The 24,781-nt window shown below is 40.8% G+C and overlaps 1 protein-coding gene across 8 annotated transcripts in view; it reads right to left on the bottom strand.

Moving 5' to 3' along the window:
* LOC140200467 (stAR-related lipid transfer protein 9-like) overlaps nt 1-24,781 on the bottom strand; it is a 396,482-nt gene that overhangs the window by 159,167 nt on the left and 212,534 nt on the right. For all 8 annotated transcript variants that reach the window (XM_072263850.1, XM_072263869.1, XM_072263879.1 and 5 more), the window contains exons 8-12: nt 22,821-22,890; nt 16,851-16,923; nt 14,221-14,288; nt 12,344-12,441; nt 8,668-8,859 (exon numbers count right to left, since the gene is read on the bottom strand). In XM_072263850.1, coding sequence (XP_072119951.1) covers nt 8,668-8,859; nt 12,344-12,441; nt 14,221-14,288; nt 16,851-16,923; nt 22,821-22,890 — 501 coding nt within the window. The remainder of the gene's footprint in view (nt 1-8,667; nt 8,860-12,343; nt 12,442-14,220; nt 14,289-16,850; nt 16,924-22,820; nt 22,891-24,781) is intronic.

The following is a 24,781-nucleotide window of genomic DNA, read 5'->3' as shown; positions in this document are numbered from 1 at the left end:
AAGATATTGCGGAGGCATTAGTAAAGATCTTTCAGGAATCGCTAGATTCTGGAATGATTCCGGAGGTTTGGAAAATTGCAAATGTCACTCCACTCTTTAAGAAGTGAGGGAGGCAGAAGAAAGGATATTATAGGCCAGTTACCCTGACTTTAATTATTAAGAATGATGTTTTGGGATACTTAAAGGCATATGATAAAATCAACCAAGATTTCCCCAGGAAAAATCTTGCTGACATATCTGTTGGAGCTCTTTGAGGAAATAAAAGGCAGGATAGACAAAGGAGAGTTGTTTACTTGGATTTTCACAAGGTACCGCACGTGAGGCTGCTTAATAAGAGTCCATGGGATTACAGGAAAGACACTAGAATGGATAGAAAAATAGTTGAGTGGCAGGAGGCAAAGAGTGGAAATGATGGGGGTCTATTCTGGTTAGTTGCTGTTGACTAGCATTCTGCAGGGGTTGGCATTGAGAACGCTTCTTTTTAAATTGTATGTTAATAATTTGGATGTCAGAATTGATGGTTTTGTGGCTAAGTTGCAGATGATACAAAGGTAGGTGGAGGGGCCAGGAATCTGCAGAAAGACTTAGATAGATTGAGAGAATAGACAAAGAAATGGCAGGTGGAGTATAGTATAGGGAGGTGTATGGTCATGCACTTTGGTGGAAGGAATAAAAGAGCAGACTACTTTCTAAATGGGGAAAAAATTCAGAAATCAGAGGTGAAAGGGACTTGGGAATCCTTGGGCAGGATTCCTTAAAGCTTAACTTGCAGGTTAAGTTAGTGGTAAGGAAGGCAAATGTAATGTTAGCTTTCATTTCAAGAGGACTAGAATATGAGCAAGAATGTAATTCTGTGGTTTTATAAAGCATTAGTCATACCGCACCGGGCAGTTTTAAGAAAGGTTGTGCTGGCATTGGAGATGGCCCCGTGGAGGTTCATAAGAATGATTCCAGCAATATAAGGGATAACATATGAAGAGAATTTGATAGCTCTGGGCTTGTACTTTCTGCAGTTTAGAAGAATTAGGAGGGGGATCTCATTGAAACCTACGAAATATTGAAAGGCCTAGACAGAATGGTATGGAGAGGATGTTTCCATTGGCGGGGTAGTCCAGAACCAGAGGGCACAGCCTCTGAATAGAGGGATGTCTATTTAAAACAGGGATGAGAAGGAATTTCTTTAACCAGAGAGTGGTGAATCTGTGTAATTCATTACCACAGGTAGCTGTGGAGGCCAGGATATTGGGTGGATTTAAGGTGGAGGTTGATAGTTTCTTCATTAGTCAGGGTGTGAAAGTTTACAGGGAGAAGGCAGGAGAATGGGATTACATGAGAAATTGATCAGCCATGATGAAATGGTGGAGCAGACCCGATGGGCCAAATGGCCTAATTCTGCTCCTATATCTTAGGGTTCCTTAAAAGTTGAGCCACAGCACTTGGAGTGGTAAAAGTGGCCTGTGGCACGCTGGCCTTCATCAGTCAGAACACTGAATATAAAGGTTGGGATATCATGGTGTAGACCTATAAAGTGCTGGTGAGGCCACACTTGAACTACTGTCTTCAGTTCTGGTTGCCCTGCTAAAGGAAATAAGTTATTAAACTGGATAGAGTTCAGAAAAAATTTGCAAAAATGTTGGTAGGACTTGAGGGGCCGAGTTATAGGGATAGGCAAGGATTTTATGCAGTACAGTGTAGGAGACTGAGAGATGATCTTATTGAGAAGTATAAAATGAGAGACATAGATTGAGTGAACACGTACAGTATTTACCCAGAGTTGAGAAAATAAAGAGTTAGAAGACATGGGTTTAAGGTGAGAAGGGAAAGATTTACCCTTTTGAGGGGCATTTTTTTTAAACACACAAAAAGGTATAGATGTGAAATGAGTTGCCAGAGGACGTGCTCAGTCAGGTACACTAACAACTTTTAGAGTACAGTTATACAGGTACATGGATTGGTTGAGAAGGTTACTTGCCAAACACTGGCAAATGGGACTTGGATGGGCTTCTTTGTTGGCATAGACCAGCTGGGCTGGAGAATCTGTTCCTGTGCTGTATAAACCTAGGACGTGGGAGGGACAGAGAATGTCTGTGCGCAATCTTAGAGAATGTGGGCAAGACTTGACGATTAGTCATGCACCTTCAAAGTCATGACATCTGAGCTTTCAGTGCAGAAGCACATATAGCTCCAAAAAACAATCCTTGTAAGTAGTCAGTCATTTCCGCAGGATGGTGATGTTTTATACCAGAGGGCATAGGTTTAAGGTGAGAGAGAGGGAATTTAGAGGAGTGTTTTCAATAGACACACAGGGACTGGTGGGTACTTGCATGTACTTTGGTAATTGATTCATTATTAGCACGTGTACCGAGATACAATGAGAAACGTTCTGCATGCCATCGAGATAGATCATTCCAAACAAAGTACAGTTACAGAGAAAGTGCAGTGCAAGTATATAAATAAGATGCAAGGCCACAAACAGGTTGATTAAGAGATCAAGAATTCACCTTTACTATACAACAGGTCCATTCAACGGTCTTATAACAGCAAGGTTAAAGCTGTCCTTGAGCTTGGTGGGGCACTTTTATAAGTTTTTATACCTTCTGCCCCAGAAGATGGAATGACTAGGATGGAAGGACACTTTGATTATGTTGACTGCTTTCCTGTGGTAGGATGAAGTGAACACAGAACCAATGAAAGGGAGGCTGTTTTTTTGTGAAAGACTGGGGTGTGTCTACAACTCTATAACTTCTAGTGATCTTTGGCAGAGAGGATACTCCACCTAGAAAAATTGGTGAAGGTTAACAGGGACATGACTTCTGAGGAATAGAGCTTTCTTGGCACATTGCCTATGTGGTTGGACCAAGACAAGCTACTAGTGATATTTACACCTAGAAACTTGAAGACCACATTGTCAAGTTTGCCAATGACACAACAGTGGTGGGGCTCATCAACAAAGATGAGATGGCCTACACAAAGGAGGTGGAAGAGCTTGAAGCCTGCTGCCAGGCAAATAACTTCTTCCTTAATGTCAACAAGACAAAGGAGATGGTTATTGACTTCAGAACTCACGTCACTCACACCCACCTTTACATCAGCAGCACAGCAATGGAAACTGTGAGCAGTTTCAAACTCCTGTGAGTGTACATCTCACACAATCAGGAAAGCTCACCAATGCCTCTGCTTTCTAAGGAGGCTGAAGAGAGCTGGACTTTGCACATCAATGCTCATGTCATTCTACACATGCACAATACAGAACATCCTAAAAAGCTACATTGCTGCTTGGTACGGAAACTACACTGCGGTGGACAGAAAGGCTCTACAACAGGTAGTCAAACCTGCCTGATGCATCATCAGCACCAGCCTACTCGCTATCAAGGACATATATACAGAAAGGTGCTGGTGAATGCATACAGTATATGGAATAAAGTAGATGATCTTGTAGTGCAAATTAGAGATTGGTAGGTATTTTGTGTACATGGATGAGTCGTGGCTGAAAGAAGATCATAGTTGGGAGCTTAACATCCAAGGATACACATTGTATTGTTAGGACAGGTGGGTAGGCAGAGGGAGTGACTTGGCTCTGTCGGTAAAAAATCAAAGCATAGAAAGAGGTGACATAGCATCGGAAGGTAGAATCAAGGTGGGTACAGTTAAGGAACTGCAAGAGTAAAAAGACCCTGATGGAAGTTATATAAAGACATCTAAGCAGGTCAACAGGGCAATGTTACGATTGTCATGGGGAATTTCAATATGCGCTAGATTGGGAAAATCAGATTGGTGCTGGATGACGAGAGAATTTGTAGAATGCCTGGAAGATGGCTTTTTAGAACAGGTTGTGGTTGAGCCCACTAGGGAATCTGCGATTCTGGATTGGGTGTTGTGTAATGAACTGGATTTGATTTGGGAGCTTAAGGAAAAGGAAACCTTAGGGCCCAGAAGTGTGTGCAGTTACTATTCCTAGGGAGAAGGTAATTGGGAAACTGAAAAGTCTGAAGGTAGATAAGTCACCTGGACCAAATGTACTACATTCCAGGGTTGTGAAAGAGGGAGATGAAGAGACAGTGGCGGCATTAGACCATAAGACCACAAGACATAAGAGCAGAATTAGGCCATTCAGCACATTGACTCTGCTCCGCCATTCAATCATGGCTGATCCCAGATCCCACTCAACCCCATAACCTGCCTTCTCACCATACTGACTAAAAAAAAATCCTAACCTTTGTTCTAAAAGGTCACACCTCAATTTTAAGGTGTGCCCTCTGGTTCTGGATACCTCCGCCGAAAGGAAACATCCTCTCCACATCCACCTTATCTAGTCCTTTCAAAATTCAGTAGGTTTCAATGAGATCCTCCCACATTCTTCTAAATTCCAGTGAGTACAGGCCCCAAGATGTCAAATGCTCCTCATATGTTAACCCCTTAATTCCTGGAATCATCCTTGTGAACCTCCTCTGGACTCTCTCCGATAACCACACATCCTTTCTGAGGCCCAAAGCTGTTGGCAATACTCCAAGTGTGGCCTGACTAGTGTCTTATTAAAGCCATTATCTCCTGCTTTCATATTCGATACCCCTTGAAATAAACGCCAGCTTTGTATTTGCCTTCTTTACCATAGACTCAACCTGTAAATTAATCTTCTGGAAGTCTTGCACAAAGACTCCTAAGTCCCTCTGCACCTCCGAATGCTTGAATTTTCTCTCCAGTTAGATAATACTATTGTTCCTTTTACCGAAATGCATTATCATACATTTCCCAACACTGTATTCCATCTGCCACTTTTTTGCCCATTCTTCCAATTTGTCTAAGTCCTGCTGAAATCGCATTGCTTCCTCAGCACTACCTACCCCTCCACCTATCTTCATATCATTTGTAAACTCTGCCACAAAGCCATCAATACCAATATCTAAATCATTGACAAACAACGTGAAGAGTAGGTGTCCCAACACTGACCCCTAAGGATCACCACCAGTCACTGGCAGCCAACCAGAAAAGGCACCTTTTATTCCCACTCACTGCTTCCTGCCTGTCAGCCATTCCTCTATCCATGCCAGTATCTTTCCTGTAACTCCATAGGATTTGATCTTGTTAAGCAGCCCTACGTGTGGCACCTTATCAAATGCCTTCTGAAAATCCAAGTAAATGACATTCACTGCCTCTCCTTTGTCCACCCTGCTGGTTACTTCCTCAAAGAACTCTTAACAGATGTGTCAGGCAAGATTTCCCTTTACAGAAACCATACTGAGTGACTTATTTTATCATTAGTCCCCAAGTACCCAGAAACTTCATCCTTAGTAATAGACTCCAACACTTTCCCAACCACTGAGGGTAGGCTAACAACAGGAATTCTGCAGATGCTGGAAATTCAAGCAACACACATCAAAGTTGCTAGTGAACGCAGCAGGCCAGGCAGCATCTCTAGGAAGAGGTACAGTCGATGTTTCAGGCCGAGACCCTTCGTCAGGACTAACTGAAGGAAGAGTTAGTAAGAGATTTGAAAGTGGGAGGGGGAGGGGGAGATCCAAAATGATAGGAGAAGACAGGAGGGGGAGGGATGGAGCCAAGAGCTGGACAGGTGATTAGCAAAGGCACCTCCTGTCCCATGATTCCCATGATCCTCTCATATCCCCTTTGCCAATCACCTGTCCAGCTCTTGGCTCCATCCCTCCCCCTCCTGTCTTCTCCTATCATTTTGGATCTCCCCCTCCCCCTCCCACTTTCAAATCTCTAACTCACTCTTCCTTCAGTTAGTCCTGACGAAGGGTCTCGGCCTGAAACGTCGACTGTACCTCTTCCTAGAGATGCTGCCTGGCCTGCTGCGTTCACCAGCAACTTTGATGTGTGTTGCTGGCCTATAATTCCTTTGTTTTTTGCCTTCCTCCCTTTTTAAAGAGTGAAGTGACATCTGCAATCTTTCAGTCCCCCAGGACCATGCCAGAGTCAAGTGATTCTTGAAAAATCACGACCAATACATCTGTTATCAGCAACCTCTCTCAGGACTCCGGGATGTAGTCCATTTGGTCCAGGTGATTTATCCACCTCAAGAACTTTGAGTTTACCTAGCATTTTTTCCTTTGTAATAGCAATGGCACACACTCTTGCTCTCTGATACTCACGGACCTCTGGCACACTGCAAGTGTCTTCTACAGTGAAGACTGATGGAAAGTACTCATTAAGTTCATCTGACATTTCTTTGACCCCATTACTGCCTCTCCAGCATCATTTTCCAGTGGTCCAATATCAACTCCCTTCTACTCTTTATATAACTGAAAAAACTTTTAGTATCCTGCTTTATATTATTGGCTAGTCACTTACTTTTGCTACCTTATATGCCCTTTCCTTGGCTTTTATGCAGTCCTTAATTTCCCTTGTCAACCATGGTTGCCTACCCTTGCCATTTGAGAACAACTTTTTCTGTGGGACATAGCTATCCTGTGCCTTGTGGACTATTCTCAGGAACTTTAGCCATCTCTGCTCTGTCATCATCCCCATCAGCATTCTCCTCCAATCCACCTGGGGAAGCACCTCTCTCATCCCTTTATTACACTGTGATACTGATACATGTGAGTTATATTTCTCCCTCTCGAATTGCTGTATGAATTCAATCATATTATGATTACCTCTGCCATAGTCATGAACTTTCAAAAATCTCTAGATTCTGAAATGTTTCCAGAGACTGGAAAAGTGGAAATGTCACTCTACTCTTCAAGAAGAGAGGGAGGAAGGAGAAAGGAAACTATAGGCCTGTTAGCCTGATGTCGGTGGTTAGGAAGATGTGAGTCAATTGTTAAGGATATGGTTTCCCGGTACTTGGAGGCACATGATAAAATAGGCCAAATTCAGCATGATTTAAGGGAAAATCTTGCCTGATAAATCTGTTAGTATTTATTTTGGAGAGGACTAAAATATAAAAGCAAAGATGTAATGTTGAGGCTTTATAAGGCACTGGAGAGGCCTCACTTAGAGTACTGCAAGCAGTTTCAGGCCCCTTATTTAAGAAAGGATGTGATGACGTTGGACAGGATTCCAAAGAGGCTCACAGCAATTATTCCGGAATGAAAGGCTCATCAAATGAGGAGTGATTGATCGCTCTGGGCCTTTACGCGCTGGAACTTAGAAGAATGAGGAGAGAATTTCAATGAAAACTATTGAATGTTGAAAGGCCTAGGTAGAGTGGATATGGAAAGGATGTTTCCCGTGGTTGAGGAGTCTAGGACCAGAGAGCACAGACTTAGAATAGAGGGACATCCACTTAAAACAGGGATGAAGAGGAATTTTTTTAACCAGAGAGTGGTGAATCTGTGTAATCCATTACCACAGGTAGCTGTGGAGGCCAGGTCATTCATTGGGTGGATTTAAGGTGGAGGTTGATAGCTTCTTGATTAGTCAGTTTACAGGGAGAAGGTAGGAGCCTGGGTCTGCTCTTATGTCTTATGGAAAAGGGCCAGTATCACGTGAAGAATCCCACTCACCCTGTCATGGACTGTTTGTCCCACTTCCTTCAGGGAGGAGGCTACGCAGCATTCATGCTAGGAACACCCAACTCAAAAACAGTTATTTTTCCAAAGCAGTAAGGCTGATTTACACCTCACCTACAAGCCTAACTCACTCCACACCCCCAACCACCACTACTTTATTAATTCCTGTCAATCACCTTATGCACAGACACTCCTGTGCCAAGATTGCTTTATGGACATACAATCAATCTATATAACTAGCTATCTTATGTATTTACATTTATTGTTCTATTGTTACTATTCTGTTCTTTATCTTTTGTGGTGCTGCATTGGATCCGGAGTAACAATTATTTCATTCTCCTTTACATGTGTGTACAGGAAATGACAATAAACAATCTTGAATCTTGAGCATCTCCACCTCAGCACCATTGATATAGACAGGATACCCCACCCCACTTTCTGAAGTCAATGAGCAGTTCTTTTGTTTTGTTGACGTTGAGGGAAAGATCGTTGCCGTGATACCATGTCACTAGTCTCTTCATCTCCTTCCTGTATTCCGACGCATTGTTATTTGAGATACGGCCCACTACAGTGGTATCATCTGCAAACTTGTACTGTAGTTACAGCAGAAACTGGCCACACCCTCTCAGGTATACAGGGAGTAAAGTAGGGGCTGAGGACTCAGCCTTGTGTGAAATCAGTGTATAGGGTAATCATGGTGATGGTGTTACTAACTGCAGTCTGTGGTCAAGAAATCAAGGATCCAGCTGCGGAGGAAGGTGCTGAGTCCCAGGTCTAGAAAGTCGTAATTATATTATACAAGTCAGAGCCAAAGTCAATAATTAGAAGTCTGGCATCGGTGTCTTTGTTAACCAGGTTGTCTAGAGATGAATGTAGCACCATGGTCCTGCTTCAGCAGTATTTCAGTGGGTTGAGGTTGGTGGATCAGGGGAGGTGGTATAAACAGATACAATAACAATAATTAAACAGGTACATGAAAATTTACATGGAGAGATATGTGCAGTTTAAACTGGAATCAGTCACCACAGATGTAGTATCTGTTCTTGTGCTGTACTGTTCAATGTTTGTTCTTCACAAGTCAATATACGAGCAAAACTATTTTACTGAGAAGAATTCATGAAAAGCGTGTACATATTTAGATTATCTAGCCATATAAATAGAAGTAATACCTTTTAGAAAAGAACACAATACTCACTTGCAATCATGATCGTTTTAGAATTCCCTCCAAGGCTGTCCTTGAGAAGCCAGGTGAGGACAGAATCTCGGTAAGGAACATAACACTGGCGCCTGCTGCTCCCCGAGGATGCACTGGAATGGCTCCCACTGTCTCCTTCACTCATTACAGTATTTATACTCTGAAAGCTACTGGATATCTGGGAATTTTGTGCTGCACAATTCAAAGCAAAATACATCACAGAACACTTAAATAGGATTCAGTCACATTGCCTTATTCAATAAAGAACATGTTACATCAGAACATTCTAATTAATATCTAATAAGTTGGAGTTGTTAAAAAGTGAGATAGTAAGAAGTAAGAGTCAGAATGTCCCTGAATTGTAAGAGACAAAGATGACAAGCTTTGGGAGACCTGGTTCACAAAGGACACTGAAGGTTTAATCAGGGAAAAGGAAGCAGTGTTAGAAATAATGGAGTTCACTAAGGTGGATAAATTCCCAGGACCAGACAGTATCTACCTCAGGATGCTAAGAGGTGTAAGACAGGAGACTGCTGGGCTCTGATGGAGATTTCTGGATCTTGTTAGCCGCAGGTGAAATACCAGAATCTGGAGGATAGCTATGTTATACCCTTGTCCAAAAAGAGCAGTACAGATATACTTCGAGACCATAGGCTAGTGAGCCTTACGTCAACGGTAGGGAAATTATATGAGAAGATGTTAAAGGATAAGATTTAGGTTCATTTCGAAAGCAGGGGCTGATTAAGAGTCAGCATGGTTTAGTACAGGAAGGATTATGTCTCACAAATCTGATTTAGTTTTTGTAGAGGAAGTAACCAAAGAGAATGATGAAGGCTGGAAGGTAGACAGTGCACTTTACTAAGGCTTCTGACGAAGTCTTGCATGGTCAGCTGGTCAGAAGTTAGGATACAAAGGAACAAAGGTGTACTGGATCCAAAATTAGCTGCAAGATAGAAGGCAGGTAGATGGGTGTTTTTCCTAAATGGAATCCTTTAACAACTGGTGTTATGCGACAATCAGTGCTGGGAACTGTAATATATATATAAATGGCTTCTGCCCCTTCTTTTCCAGCCCCATGAAGAGTCTTGGCCCACAACATTAACTGTTCATTGCCTTTTATTGATGCTGCCTGAGTTGCAGAGTTCCTCCAGCATTTTGTGTGTGTTGCTCAAGATTTCCAGCATCTGAAGAATCCCTTTTGTGTATGTATATAAATGACTTAGGCCAGAACGTAGGGAATATGCAGAAGACATGAAAATTGATAGAGCTGTAGAATGTTACCCAAGGATACGGTGAGGCCAAATTTGGAGTATTGCGTGCAGTTTTGGTCACCAAATTACAGGAAGGATGTTAATAAGGTTGAAAGAGTGCAGAGAAGGTTTACAAGGATGTTGCCAGGACTTGAGAAACTCAGTTACAGAGAAAGGTTGAATAGGTTAGGACTTCATTCCCTGGAGCGTAGAAGAATGAGGGGAGATTTGATAGAGGTATATAAAATTATGAGGGGTATAGATAGAGTGAATGCAAGCAGGCTTTTTCCACTGAGGCGAGGAGAGAAAAAAGCCAGAGGACATGGGTTAAGTGTGAAGTGGGAAAAGTTTAAAGGGAACATTAGAGGGGGGCTTCTTCACACAGAGGGTGGTGGGGGTATGGAATAAGCTGCCAGATGAGGTGGTAAATGCGGGCTCACTTTTAACATTTAAGAAAAACTTGGACAGGTACTTGGAGAGGTGTATGGAGGGATATGGTCCAGGTGCAGGTCAGTGGGACTAGGCAGAAAAACGGTTTGGCACAGCCAAGAAGGGCCAAAAGGCCTGTTTCTGTGCTGTAATGTTCTATGGTTCTATGGTCTGTGATACAGATAGAGCAGCGTGGAAATTGAGTGGTGCAGTAGCAGCTGGAATTTAATCCTGACAAGTATGAGATATGGCTAAAGCACAGAGGATCAGAGGTGAACTGGATCCAAAGTTCTGGTGCACTGAACGGAGTAAATAGCAGAGACTTTAGGAGCTCTGATGTACAGAGAAACCATGGGGTGCAAACTGCGCAACTTTGAAAGTGGTGACATGTAAGGTAGTGAAAAAGGCATTTGGTAGGTCTGTATTTACAACCCGAGGGATTTGAGTTTAAGAGTTTGGATGCCTAGTTGTAGTTATACAAAAATTGGTTAGATTGGACGTACTGTGTACATGACAGGAAAGATAAGGTAGCAATAGAGAGTGAAGAAAAGATTTACCAGGATGTTGCCTAGAATGAAGGGCTGTAGTTGTAAGGAGAAATCAGTTAATCTGGAGACAGAGCAGTGACCTTGTAGAGGCTATAAAATTAGGAAGGGTTCTATACAATAGATAGCCAGTGTCTATTTCCCCAGAGCAGAAGCGCCTACAACTAAAAGGTACCGTTTAAAGTGAGAGGGGAGAAACTTAAAAGAGTTCTGACAAGTATTTCACAAAGGTGGTAATGAATATTTGGAACAACCTGCTAGATGAGGTAACAAACACGGTTACAATTATAATAATTAAAAAGCATACACTTAGATAGGAAAGGCATGATTCAGCTAAATGGGATTAGTGCAGATCAACATCAAGGTCATTATGGACAAGATGGGATGCACGGGCCTGGCTTCTGTGTCGTAAACTTCTATGGTTCTATGAAATTTTAATAGTGTTTTCCTGCTTATATGTGGATAGACTCAGCCTAGGCACAGCTCCAATGCTATATTTAAGCTTGCTGACAACCACTTTCATTGGTCGAATCAAAGCCGGTGACATATCAGCTTATAGAAGGGAAATCGAAAATCTCGCTGAATGGTGCCACAACAATAACCTCTCACTCAATGTCAGCAAAATATGGGAGCTGATTATTGACTTCAGGAGGAGCAACTGAAGTCTATGAGCCAGTCTTTACTGGGGGATCAGAGGTAGAGAGGGTCAACAACTTTAAATTCCTCGGTGTTATCCTGGGTCCAGTACGTAAGTGCTATTACAAAGAAGCAAGGCACTGTCCCAACTTTATTAGAAGCTTGTGAAGATCTGGCATGTCATCTAAAACTTTAACTAATTTCCACAGATTTGTGTTAGAGAGTACATCTACTGGTTGAATCACATGGAAAATCCTACAAAAAGTAGTAGATACAGCCTAGTCCATCACAGGTAAAGCCCTCCCCAAATTAAGCACATCTACATGGACTGTTGCTACAGGAAAGCAGTATCCATCATCAAGGACCTCCACCACCCAGGCCATGCTCTCTTCTTGCTGCTGCCATCAGGAAGGAGATAGAGGAATCTCAGGACCTACACCACCAGGTTCAGGAGCAGTTATTAGCTCTCAACCATCAGATGAAACCAGAGGGGATAAACACTTAATCTCACCCGTCCCATCACTGAACAGTTCCCACACCAATGGAGTTACATTCAAGCCCTTTCATCTCATGTTCTCAGTATTTATTGCTTATTTTTTATTATTATTTTCCTTTTGTATTTACACAGTTTGTTGTCTTTTGCATATTTGTTGTTTGTCAATTTCAATGGATGCAGTCTTTCATTGTTTCTACAAGTCCCACAAGACAATGAATCTCAGGGTTGCATATGGTGAAAAATACATACTTGGATATTAAATCTACTTTGAATTTGACTTTGATATATGACAGTATTGCAGATTTGCTGCAACATCTTACCTAAAGTGGAGATGACTATTCCCAGAGTGACCAGTGATTTGTTAATGTTTGATCCTTCTGTGATCCTGTCCTTGGAGTAATTCGGATCTGCTCTTTCACTGTAAGAAACCAATTAAATTGGAAAAACGAGGATGTTCTTTTGTTACACATAACTGGATGGTTCCTCAATACATTCAAGTTGCTTCTTAGCCAGCAGAGGGCAGAATTCCATACTTTATTATTAAGATTTTCATCATGACTACATCAAAACCTTAGATCAAACAATGACTGATTCCATTTTTGATTCATTTGTGAAGATGATCCACGTGCACATGCTGTATTCACTGGAATTTATCAGTCTTAAAGTTACAAAACTTACAATTTCTCAACTAACTTTATCATTTGTCTACAAGAGGTACAAGTCCATGACTTACTCTTCTGTATCACAGAGATATTTCATCAAGACTCTTATTACATGGAAAATGGTCATGGTTCATTGGTTCAGTTTATCAACCAAACTAAAAATTTCTTTTACATGTGACATTGATCCATATTTGCCCATGTTGCAATATATCACTAGGCAATGGTTCTGAAAGGGAAACGCCTCGTTTCTGTTGTACACACAACATCAAGGAAGGGGCAAAACGATTTAAAATTATAAATAGTTAGAATTCGAAATATTGACTGCAAGGTTCAGTTAACAAGTACAAGTTTTTCTGTTACCTCGGGGATCACGTGAAATGTTATTTAAGACCACAAGACTAGGAGCAGATTTAGTCCATTCGGCCCATCGAATCTGCTCTGCCATTCCATCAAGATTCTCTCTCACAACCCCATTCTCCTACCTTCTCCCTTAACCTTTGACACCCTTACTATCAACCTCTGCTTTATATGTGCCTATTGGTCTCCAACCACCAGGCCGTGGACCGGTACCAGGCCTCAAAGCATGTGCTACCGGGCCGCGAGGAAATGATATGATTTGGCGATATGAAACGATATGAGTCAGCTACACCTTTCCTCATTCTCTGTCACGCCCACTACTGGAACTTGAACGCACGTGAGGTCATTACATAAGGAACCCCCTTTGAGTATCGCTGTCTCCCATCACTCCTCGATGGGACTGTCTTGTTGCAGGGACACAAGTCCAGGGCTCCCACTGGTTCAGCCATATTTGTGTGTTGCAATGATTTTATATGTTCATATGGGGAAAATAAGCACTGTGTGTTTAATATCCAAACGTTACTCAAAATGTTATGATGCTATTGACTTATATAAGTGACTTATAATTGACTTATCACTATATCCATGCGAGGAAAATATGTGCTGTGTGTTTAGTATTAAATTCGTTAGATAATCCCTTTTAGAAACGAAATTAAGTGTATTAGCCACTTATAAGTGACTTATAGTTGACTTATCACCTACATTCCGGTCACGATTAACACCCCCATTAACTCCATTAAGTACAGGCCCACAGCCATCAAACACTCCTCATATGTTAACTCTTACATTCCCACGACCATTCTCGCAAACTTCCACTGGACCCTCTCCAATACGAGCACTTTCTTAGATAAGGCTCTAAAGCTGCTCACAATACTCCGTGCAGCCTGACCAACGCCTTATAAAACCTCAGCATTACATCCTTGCTTCTAGTCCTCTCAAAATGAATGCTAACATTATATTTACCTTCCTTACCACTGACTCAACCTTCATGTTAACCATTAGGGATTTTCAGTGTTTACCTTCCTCCTCCCAAGTATGCAGGTACAGGCATGGGCCTAAAATCATGTACTCTTCCTTTCCCCTTCACATTCCTACCTTAATCGTTGTGTTCTCAAGTATAGCTGTGGCACACAAATATATTAGTAAAGTTTTGTGAAATGAAGTTTCCAAATACTTACCTCCCTGCCAAGTCAACAAGGTTGATTTTGCTGACTATCTCTGATGGGAGATTATTCTCCAGTATTGCCTAAGAACAGAAAGGTAAATCTTAACTGAATATTTAGCCATAAGGTAAGAAATCTCATTTTGCAATTTCTCATTGTATTTTAATTTTCTTTTTCTTAGTTGTATTGCCATAAGTTAGGCAAAAAAATCCTTGGTCCAGAAAATTCACATGAAAAGTAGCTTTGAAACTATTCATCATTTAAACAGATGTCGATTGATTGTAAAAGAAATGATTTTACCCATCTTCATTCTACATTCGGCAATATTTTAAATTAATATAATTTGTCATAAAAGCTCAAACTGACCTAGGAGATGGATTCAGGTTCACCCAGCCTGTTGTGTGAAAATGTGCTACCTGAAGATGTCAGCTCTAATTCGATAGCACTCCCCAAAGTAGGGAATTAATTAACTTAATGAATAGTTCTATTTCAAACACATAGTCACTCTCTGCAAAGTGGAAGATGAATTGAACTGAAAACTTGTTGCTAGGTTATCAAGTTCAGTTCAGGTTTAACTGAACTGATTCAACCATACATGAACAGTCAGACACAGCACAAGGCACATACAGCACATATAATATTGCAGTAAACATATAGTTTCACAAAAACTATATCCCTGAGTCCATGGATGTTGTGGGCAAGAACAACCTCGCAACAGTCTGCACACAAATGTAATCCAGCTTGTCTTCCACCAAGCAAACACTGGATGCCAGCACAGATGCTGGGCGACACCGTCTGCAGTGTCTCCTGTACAGCTGTAAAATAAAACACCCTGGCACGAGGCCTAGTCCTTGCAATAACCTGGGACATGCTGCTCCCCAACCATCAGCCCCGTCAGTAAACCAGTGAACCGGACTTGCAGCATTTCACGTTACCAATGTCCAACAGGGTCTCGCAATCACAAGAAAGGCGACTTGGACAATTACTTGCTGTTAGACTGCAGACCACCTTTGCGCACCGATTCCAATGCCTCTCTATAGCGAGCACCAACAAAGTCCACAACAAGTATAGCTCCTCCACTAACTAGCAATTCGCTAATGGGGTAGACCTGCACTATTTAAAGTTCTTAATGTCCAGCAGTGTCTTGCGATCATAAAGAAAACATTAACACCTTTAGTTGGCCCCATAGAGGCCACTGCGTCTGAGCGCGCCACCATCTTACCATAAATTCACCATTCACCAAATCATTCAATTATTTTTAAAGAATATTAAAACAATTCATAACATTGCAACACTGATGCAAGCCAGTAAAGTCCACGGCTCTGAAGTGAAATGGATCTAAAAATCTGGTACACTTGAGCTTCCTCCGTCTATCTAAATTTGTCAGTGTAACCTGCTTTTCCCTTCTCCTCATACATTGGTCCAACTCTTTACATGCACAAGTGTTCAGCACAATCACTCCCTGTGGCAACAAGGTCCACATTCTCATCATTCTTTGGGAAAGAACTTTCTTCTGAATTCTCAAAATGGAATCCTTGCTGACTACTGTACAATGAAATATGCTCTCTATTAACCATATCAAAACTTTTCAATCTTTTAAATATTTTGTTATTTCTCCAACCTCTGTTTCTCAACAGAAGAGTCAGATCTTCTCATCTTTTTCCAATGTGTATAATCCTTGCAATTATAGCACAACGTTGTAAGTGTTCTCTGCACTCATACTGAATTTTTGTAACCTGCAAACAAGAGGTATAGGCAGTACTTCAGGTGTTATCTAACAAAAATTCAACAGGTTTAACATAACCTCCCTGCTTTTCAACTCTATTGCCTTATGTTCGGATTCCCCTGCCTGGAGAATATTGATCAATAATCTAATTGGCAAATTGGGAAAATTGATAGGTATGGTTATAATATGGTTGGATTAATGGGCAAAGAACCAGATCCTTGGGCTATTGCTCACATCTCACAATAACAAATTTAAATGGTAAATTTAAATGCAACCAGTGAAATTAATCTGAAGTAAAACAGTTAGCCTTGGTAATGGTAACCAGAAGACTAACAGATTGTCAATCAAGCTGTGTTCATTCTTCCCTAGATCCAAAAACTACAACATTAAAGTCCATAAGTGATATGTGAACAATTGTTTCTTCATAAGGAGTACAAGAAATTTGAAATCCTACCCACTCACAAAAGACTGCTGGAGTTAGCTCAACTGATTATTCCAAATTCCCAGACAGTATTTTGGATCACAGTATTTTAAAACAATGCAGAAAAAGCAAGAAGATGAAGTTAAATTGTAAGCTGGCTATGAACTTATGGAATGACAGAACCTCAAGGATTTAAGTGGCCTGTGTATGTACTCTTCCTAAGCAGGTGGCTATTAAAAAAAACTAAAATATAATAATAATTTCTCAGAATTTGAATTAATAAATTAATAATTATTCTGCATAAATTAGCTTTAAAAGAGTTTTTAGCATATAAGGAAGAGTCTGGTTACACAATCACAATGAACTGGCCTGGAAAAAAAAACAGGGAATGATGTGGTTTACTTAAATAAGGACACATTTCTCAGACCATTGGTTGTACATGCTACATGCAACAAAGATTGAAGTAATCAGTCTGAAACTCAATCAATATTTGCTAACCTGGGTGTAGTGGATGGTAAAGATGGCGTGTGATCGACTGCTGGCATCATGGATGTGGGTAGCAGCAGTGATTCTAAAACAGAAGCACACAGATAGAAAAGAATCAAATATAACTGCAAATGAATCCAGAATTACACCACATCTAAAGAAGATGGAGGAACTCAGCAAGTCAGGCAATATTGATGAGGGGAAATGTTGGAGACGGACATGAAAGCACAGAGGATCTTCTCAAAAAATTTCTGAAACGCCAGTTCGCTGCTGTTGCTACTGTGTGAATCTCTTGGAGGGAAGGCCTCAAAATCCCCGGCTTTGCCTGCTGTTGGCGACCGAGATGGAGGTTGAATCATTCGGATAGAGGTGGCGCTCAGTACTTGGTGTGGGAGAGCTGATCAGAGTTCAAAATTTTCCGTAGACTCAGAGTCAGACCGTGGTCGGGTATGGCAGGGAGAGCTTTTCTTCTTTCTCCTGTCTGCTTGAGATGTGGGACATCTGAGAGACTTTGAACTTTTTACTGTGCTCATGGACTTCTTCAAGTTATGGTATTGTTGCACTGTTGTAACTATATGTTATAATTGTGTGGTTTTGTTAGTTTTTTTCAGTCTTGGTCTGTCTTGTGTTTTGTGCTATAACACTGGAGGAAATATTGTATCATTTCTTAATGCATGCATTACTAAATTACAATAAAAGAGGACTGCGTGTCTTCATAATCTAAAAAAAAAGGGACAATTAATGTTTTAGGTGCAGATGAAGTGTCTCAGCCTGAAACATTGACTAGCCATTTTCCTCCATATATGCTGCCTGAAACATTGAGTTCCTACAGCTTCTTGTGTTGTTCCACATTCATGTATCTGCAATCTTTTGTGACACTAGTATGAAACAGTTCATTTTAAAACTCTCATGTTTTTATTTATGATTTAAAAAATTCTAAAGACCACTTCACAAATTATTGTCACTGAGAAGGTGAGTTAAGTATTGTTGTTTCCATGGAACTGCTTCTGGGTGGTAGAGGTTGCAGGCTTGGGTGGTGTTATTGGAGTAGCCCTAGTGATCAACTGCAGTGCATTTTTATGGTGGTACATATAGCATCAATGTGGTGTGAGTGAACATTAAGGGTTGTTCCAGATGATCTCAATGCCTGTTTTTGCTCGCTTTGACTGTCAAAACATGGAAGCACCTTCACAAACTCCACAACCTCCGATGACCCTGTGATTTCAGTCTCTGAAGTCGATGAAAGAATGTACTTCAGGAGGATGAAGCCATGGAAAACACCTGGGCACGATGGGGTACCTGGCGAGTCCTAAAGACCTGTGCTGATCAATTGACCTCTCGCTTCAGTAGTCTGAGGTATCCACCTGCTTCAAACAAGCTTCATTTATACAAGTGCCTAAGAAGAATGTAATAACCTGTCTCAACCAGTCACATTGACAGTACCTCCACTATGAAGAAGTACTTTGAGATACTGATGATGAAACATATCAACTTCTGCCTGAGAAGCGACTTGGATCCACAACAGGTCCACAGCAGATGCCATTTCATTAGCTCTTCACTCAACCCTGGAACATCTGGACAGTGAAGATGCATACATCAGGATGCTCTTCAATGGCTACAGATCAGCATTCAATACTATCATCCCCTCAAAACTGTGACTCAATACCTCCTTGTGCAACTGGATCCTCGATTTAAGGTTCATTTATTATCAAAGTACACATCTTTTGAGATTCTTCTTCTCCAGGTAGCCACGAAATCAAGAAAAAAAACGGCAACACAATCATCAATTCCCAACACCCCCCACACAAAACGCAAAAGGAACATCGTCCTCCAAATCCCTTTCTCCCCACACAAAGAAACTAACAAAAATAAAATACAACAGGAACGTCGATCCAGATCCCCCTCCCTCGCACAATACAAATGAGAAAGAATGGGCAAAAACACAGAATATTAAAAACTATAAGGCTGTAAAAAGTCCATAGTCCAAATCCATATCTATATCCATATTTATAAATGCAGAAAAACTTCAGTAACATCCTCCAGATACAGCAACAGGCCACACAAGCTCCCCTTTCAGGCAGCAAAGCGATCACACTAATGATCAGAACCTGGTCCCAACACATTGATATAGTCATAGAAAAGGCAAGACAGCGGCTATACTTTATTAAGAGTTTGAAGAGATTTGGCATGTCAACAAATACACTCACAAACTTCTAGTTGTACCGCGGAGAGCTTTCTGACAGGCTGCATCACTGTCTGATATGGAGGGGTTACTGCACAGGACCGAAAGAAGCTGCAGAAGGTTGTAAATCTAGTCGGCTTCATCTTGGGTACTAGCCTACAATGTACCCACGACATCTTCAAGGAGCGGTGTCTCAGAAAGACAGCATCTATTATTAAAGACCTCCAGCACCCAGTGCATGCCCTTTTCTCACTGTTACCATCAGGTAGGAGATACAGAAGCCTGAAGGCACACACTCAGCGATTCAGGAACAGCTTCTTCCCCTCTGCCATCTGATTCCTGAATGGACTTTGAAGCTTTGGACACTATCTCACTTTTTTAATGTACAGTATTTCTGTTTTTGTACATTTTTTAATAATCTATTCAATATGTTTAATTTACTTGTTTATCTATTATGTTTTATTTTATTTATTATTACTATTTTTTTCTGTCTCTGCTAGATGATGTATTGCATTGAACTGCTGCTGCTAAGTTAACAAATTTCACGTCACATGCCGGTGATAATAAACCTGATTCTGATTCTGATCAGAAGGCAGGCAGCCGGCACTCACCTTTGGCATTCACATCTCTCTCGTCACTTTAATCAGCAAACAATGAAAGCTTTAATTAGCAAAATGAAGTCAAATATCAGCTCATGCTCGCTGCCTCCCAGAATCTTCTTGGAGGCAGCAAAGTGCTGGATCACCTAAACGATCTCCAAAGTGCTGGATCACCCAAACAATCTAAAAAACTGCAAATCACAGGCTCCAAGAGTTCCAGGAACACATTCAAGGTGAAAAACAGATTTAGAAAACATAAAAGAAGTGAAATAAATAGTTTTGTCATCTATCCAGAAGATGTCAACTGTGGGAGCATTGTATGCAAGCACCATCTTGACAGATTTCCTCACTTGCAGACCCCAGTCAGTTAGGATTGGCAACATCTCCACAATTACCAGCAGGCCAGGTGCACCACAAGGTTGTGTGCTTAGCCCTCTGCCCTATTCACTTTATACTTGCGACTGTATGGGTAAGCACAGCTCTAATACCATATTTGTTTGCTGTCAATACCACTGTCGCTGGCCAAATCAAAGGTGGTGATGATTCAGCAGATACAAGAGATTGAAAATCTGGCTGAGTGGTGACACAACAACAACCTCTCAAATGCCAGCCATAAAACCATAAGACAAGGGAGCAGAAGTCGGCCATTCGGCCCATCGAGTCTGCTCCGCCATTTTATCATGAGCTGATCCATTCTCCCATTTAGTCCCACTCCCCCGCCTTCTCACCATAACCTTTGATGCCCTGGCTACTCAGATACTTATCAATCTCTGCCTTAAATACACCCACTGACTTGGCCTCCACTGCTGCCCGTGGCAACAAATTCCATTGATTCACCACCCTCTGACTAAAAAAATTTCTTCGCATTTCTGTTTTGAATGGGCGACCTTCAATCCTTAAGTCATGCCCTCTCGTACTAGACTCCCCCAACATGGGAAACAACTTTGCCACATCTACTCTGTCCATGCCTTTCAACTTTCGAAATGTTTCTATGAGGTCTCCCCTCATTCTTCTAGCAAGACCAAGGAGCTGGTTATTGGCTTCAAGAAGAGGAAACTGGAGATTCATGAGCCAGTGCTTATTGGGGATCAGAGGTGGAGAAGATCGGCAACTTTAAATTCCTCGGTGTTATAATTTCAGAGGATCTGTCCTGGGTCCAGCATGTGAATACCATTATGGAAAAAAAGCATGGCAGCACCTCTACTTTCTTAGAAGTTTGAGAAGATTCAGCATGTCATCTAAAACTTTGACAAACTTCCATAGATATGCAGTGCAGGGTACATTGACTGGTTGCATCATGTTCTGTTATGGAAAGACCACTGCCCTTGAACAGAGAAGCCTACAGAAAATAGCGGATACACCCAGTCCATCACAGTTAAATCCCTTTCCACCACATCTACGTGAAGTGTTACCACAGGAAAGCATCATCCATCATCAAAGATCCCCACCATCCAGGCCATGTGTTCTTCTTGCAGCTGCCATCAGTAAGGAGGTACAAGAGCCTCAGGACCCACACCACAAGGCTCAGGAATCAATTATTAGGCTCTTGAACCAGAGGGGATAATTTCACATACCCCATCACTGAACTGTTCCCACAACCTATGGACTAACTTTCAAGGATTTCTTCATTTCATGTTCTTGATATTTATTGCTGCATGTTTGTTTGTTTGATTTCTTTAAATTTCTTTTTTTATTTGCACAGTTTGTTGTCTTTTGCACATTTGATGTCCGCTCTATTGGGTGCAGTCTTTCATTGATTCTACTGTGTTTCTTAGATTTACTATGAAAGCCTGCAAGAAAATGAACTTTAGGGTTATATGTACAATAAATGGTGGCATATATGTACTTTGATAAAATATTTACCTTGAACTTTGATCAATGTTAGAGATTACCTTGTGGTAGTGAAATATGCTGAATAAATTTAACTATTTCTTCTTTCTCACTCGAAGGAAAGAATCTAAGTTTTCCTTACCCCACTTAACACAGCAGTAATGTATCACACATCTTCAAAATAACATCCAACAACTTAACTGAGATGAAGAACTTACATTGAATTTTCCAAACTGGGATGTGTAAGAAGTGTAAATTCTGAACAGAGTGAAGGATGCTTTATTATGTATACTGTGCTTATAAAAAGTATTCACCCCCTTGGAAGTTTACATGTTTTATTGTTTTACAATATTGAATCATTGCTTTTTTGACACTGATCAACAGAAAAAGACTCTTTCGTGTCAAAGTGAAAACAGATCTCTACAAAGTGATCTAAATTAGTCACAAATATAAAACACAAAATTATTGATCGCTTAAGTCAGGGGTGGCCAACCTGTTACATTCCATGCGTCAATTTTTTCACTCACGAGTTCAGATGCGCCATACAACTCTTGTAACCCCATCCAATTCTTGTAAAAATATGTTAATATAGAACTCATGTGTGAAAAAAATCGCATCTGAACTCGTGCGTGAAAAAATTGACGCATGGAATGTAAAAGGTTGGCCACCCCTGGCTTAAGTATTCACTCCCTTTAATATGACACACCAAATCATCACTGGTGCAGCAAATTGGTTTTAGAAGTCACATAATTAGTTAAATGGAAATCTGTTTTCAGAGGCCTGTGTGCACTCAAGGTGTTTCAATTATCTGAAATAAAAATACACCTGTATCTGGAAGGTGCAACTGCTGGTGAGTCAGTAGCCTGGCAAAAACTACACCATGAAGACAAAAGAACAGTCTGAGCATCTCCACAATAAGATTATTAAAAAGCACAAGTCAGGAGATGGATACAAGAACATTTCCAAGTCACTGAATATGCCTTGGAGTACAGTGAAACCAATCATCAAGAAATGGAAAGAATATGGCACAGCTGTAAATCTGCTTAGAGCAGGCCGTCCTCAAAAACTGAGCGACCGTGCAAGAAGGGGACTAATGAAGGAGGCCACCAAGAGACTGTGCACAGAACAGCTGTTGTCTGGGTGCTTCACCAGTCACAGGAAGATTGACAAAGAGAAAGCCACTGTTGAAAAAAAACTGACATGAAATCTCAATCTGTTCTATTCTTCTCACTGATGCCAAATTCATGCATGTTCCTAATCAATTAAATACCAAATAACACACTGAAGGTTGAACAGGAGAAACGATGAAAACTGATTGTTTATAATACATTTACAACAATAAGTCAGGAATGCTCAGAAGATAGTGGATACCTATTTGCAATCCCTTCCTCCAAAAGTTGCACAAGTTGCTTGTAGTCTGAAACCAAGTGCTGAGATAATCCTGTGGAAATACACAAACATTACAGTAAATTTTTAATCTAGGAATACCGAATCAAGTGTAGTGTCTTGCTGGTGGAAAGCCCCCCTCAACACACACAATCTCATCCCCAGAAGTGGATGTCCTCCACAGACTGAGGGCAGACCACTCACACATACCAAATTTCCCTGAAATACATTTCCCTATCCTGACTTTCATGTCTATAGACATGAACTCACTGAGATATAGATTCTACAGATATTGCTTTTTTATGATTCCACATTCACCTGTATTAGGATCCAATGCCACAGCTCTGCCCAGTCTTAATTTCTATAAATCTTTATAAAGTTAACAAAGATAGAAAACCCAACTACATGATAATATTGGACGACTTGATAATACTGGTGGAATATCCAAAATCACAGTATAAGGTACTGTGAGGTTGCATCACAGTTATTAAATATCAACACAAATTAAAAATAGTATGTTAAATTATGTTATGCTTTTAGATTTCAAAATGTTATTCCCAAAAATACTCAAAAGACAACCCTTTCTAATTTAAATTGCAAATTAACACTTCTCAGAAAAATGAAAGATGATTTTATAAATGTACCTGCGAAATACCTCGGAAATATTAAATCCTATTCAAATTGCAGCAGCCTAATATTATTGGGAGACTATTCCCCAGCACTTTAATAAGCTATTTCCTGACATCAATCAGATCAGTTAACATTTGTGCACAGCTGTGAGAATGACCTCTTCCAGAAATCAGTCTCCTCTTTGCTGATAATGGCTGGCAAAAGCCCAGTAACAAAGTCTGTGTAATTGCATCAGCTTACTAAAAGAAAATCAATAACATCTCGCCAAAGAAATAAGTATTTAAAGTCAAAAGGTGGAGCTAACGAGTTATAGGGGAATGGACTATGAACTTGGAAACTTCTACTAAATTAGATTCTAATAATGATTTTGATAAAGTTTTCGAAGAGCATCACAATGTAGGCTTCTGGGGTTGAATCACATTCAGTGTTTAAAATCAAGAAGATACTGCTCATTAGTCATAGTCATAGTCATACTTAATTAATCACGGGGGACATTGGTTACGGGATTGGTTGTGCACTGAAAAATGCCTCACTGGCTCAAACATAGTTTTTTCAGAGGGATGGGACCGATGCAAGTTGCTATGTAATGAAGGATACACTGCTCAAACTTTAATCTGCACAATGCCACAATAGGTCAATGAAGCCACAATTAGTCAAACCAGCTGTCTGGCCGGGATATCGAGCATAGGTCTGTTCCTTTAATGCCCTCGGCTCCTTGCACAGTCTAAATATACAGTGGGGATGTGGCCTCATTGCTGGTTGGTTGCCAAAAGCATTTGGAATCATTTCTCTTCAAGGACTGCAGCTGGCTCTTAAAGGAGAGATGCAGCTATCATTTTGTTTTACTACCACACTAACTCCAGTGCTTTAAAAGCTGCCACATGGAAATCATCAGCTACAATATTTGGAAGCTTTGCCAAAGGAAAAAAAGATTACTTCCAGGCACAAAGGCAATCAATATCACAATCTAAGAGTCTAGAGGTTTAATACCATGGCCCTAAATAAATCTCCTTAATAAACAGTGTGTAATTACAAATCACTAATCCCATCGACCAGATACAGAAATTGTTTTGCACTCCCAGACTATGGATATGCAATCACTCCATTCACAACTCCCTTGTATTTTAGCTAACCAATGCTTAATTATTAGAGCTAAGAGTTCACTATTGGTTCAGAATCAGTAAAACACTGCAAAAACATTTTTAGCCTCACAGGACACCTACCACTAGTCACCAACAAAAGTGGAAAAAATTCAATTTGTGAATTATTTATAAAATGCATGGAATTTTAACATAGGTTGAATGTTTGACAGGATG

This window comes from Mobula birostris, chromosome 1, assembly GCF_030028105.1.
Source record: "Mobula birostris isolate sMobBir1 chromosome 1, sMobBir1.hap1, whole genome shotgun sequence".
Taxonomy (NCBI): Eukaryota; Metazoa; Chordata; class Chondrichthyes; order Myliobatiformes; family Myliobatidae; genus Mobula; species Mobula birostris.
The sequence above is the reverse complement of the archived record's forward strand: the minus strand, read 5'-3'. Positions and strand labels throughout refer to the sequence as shown.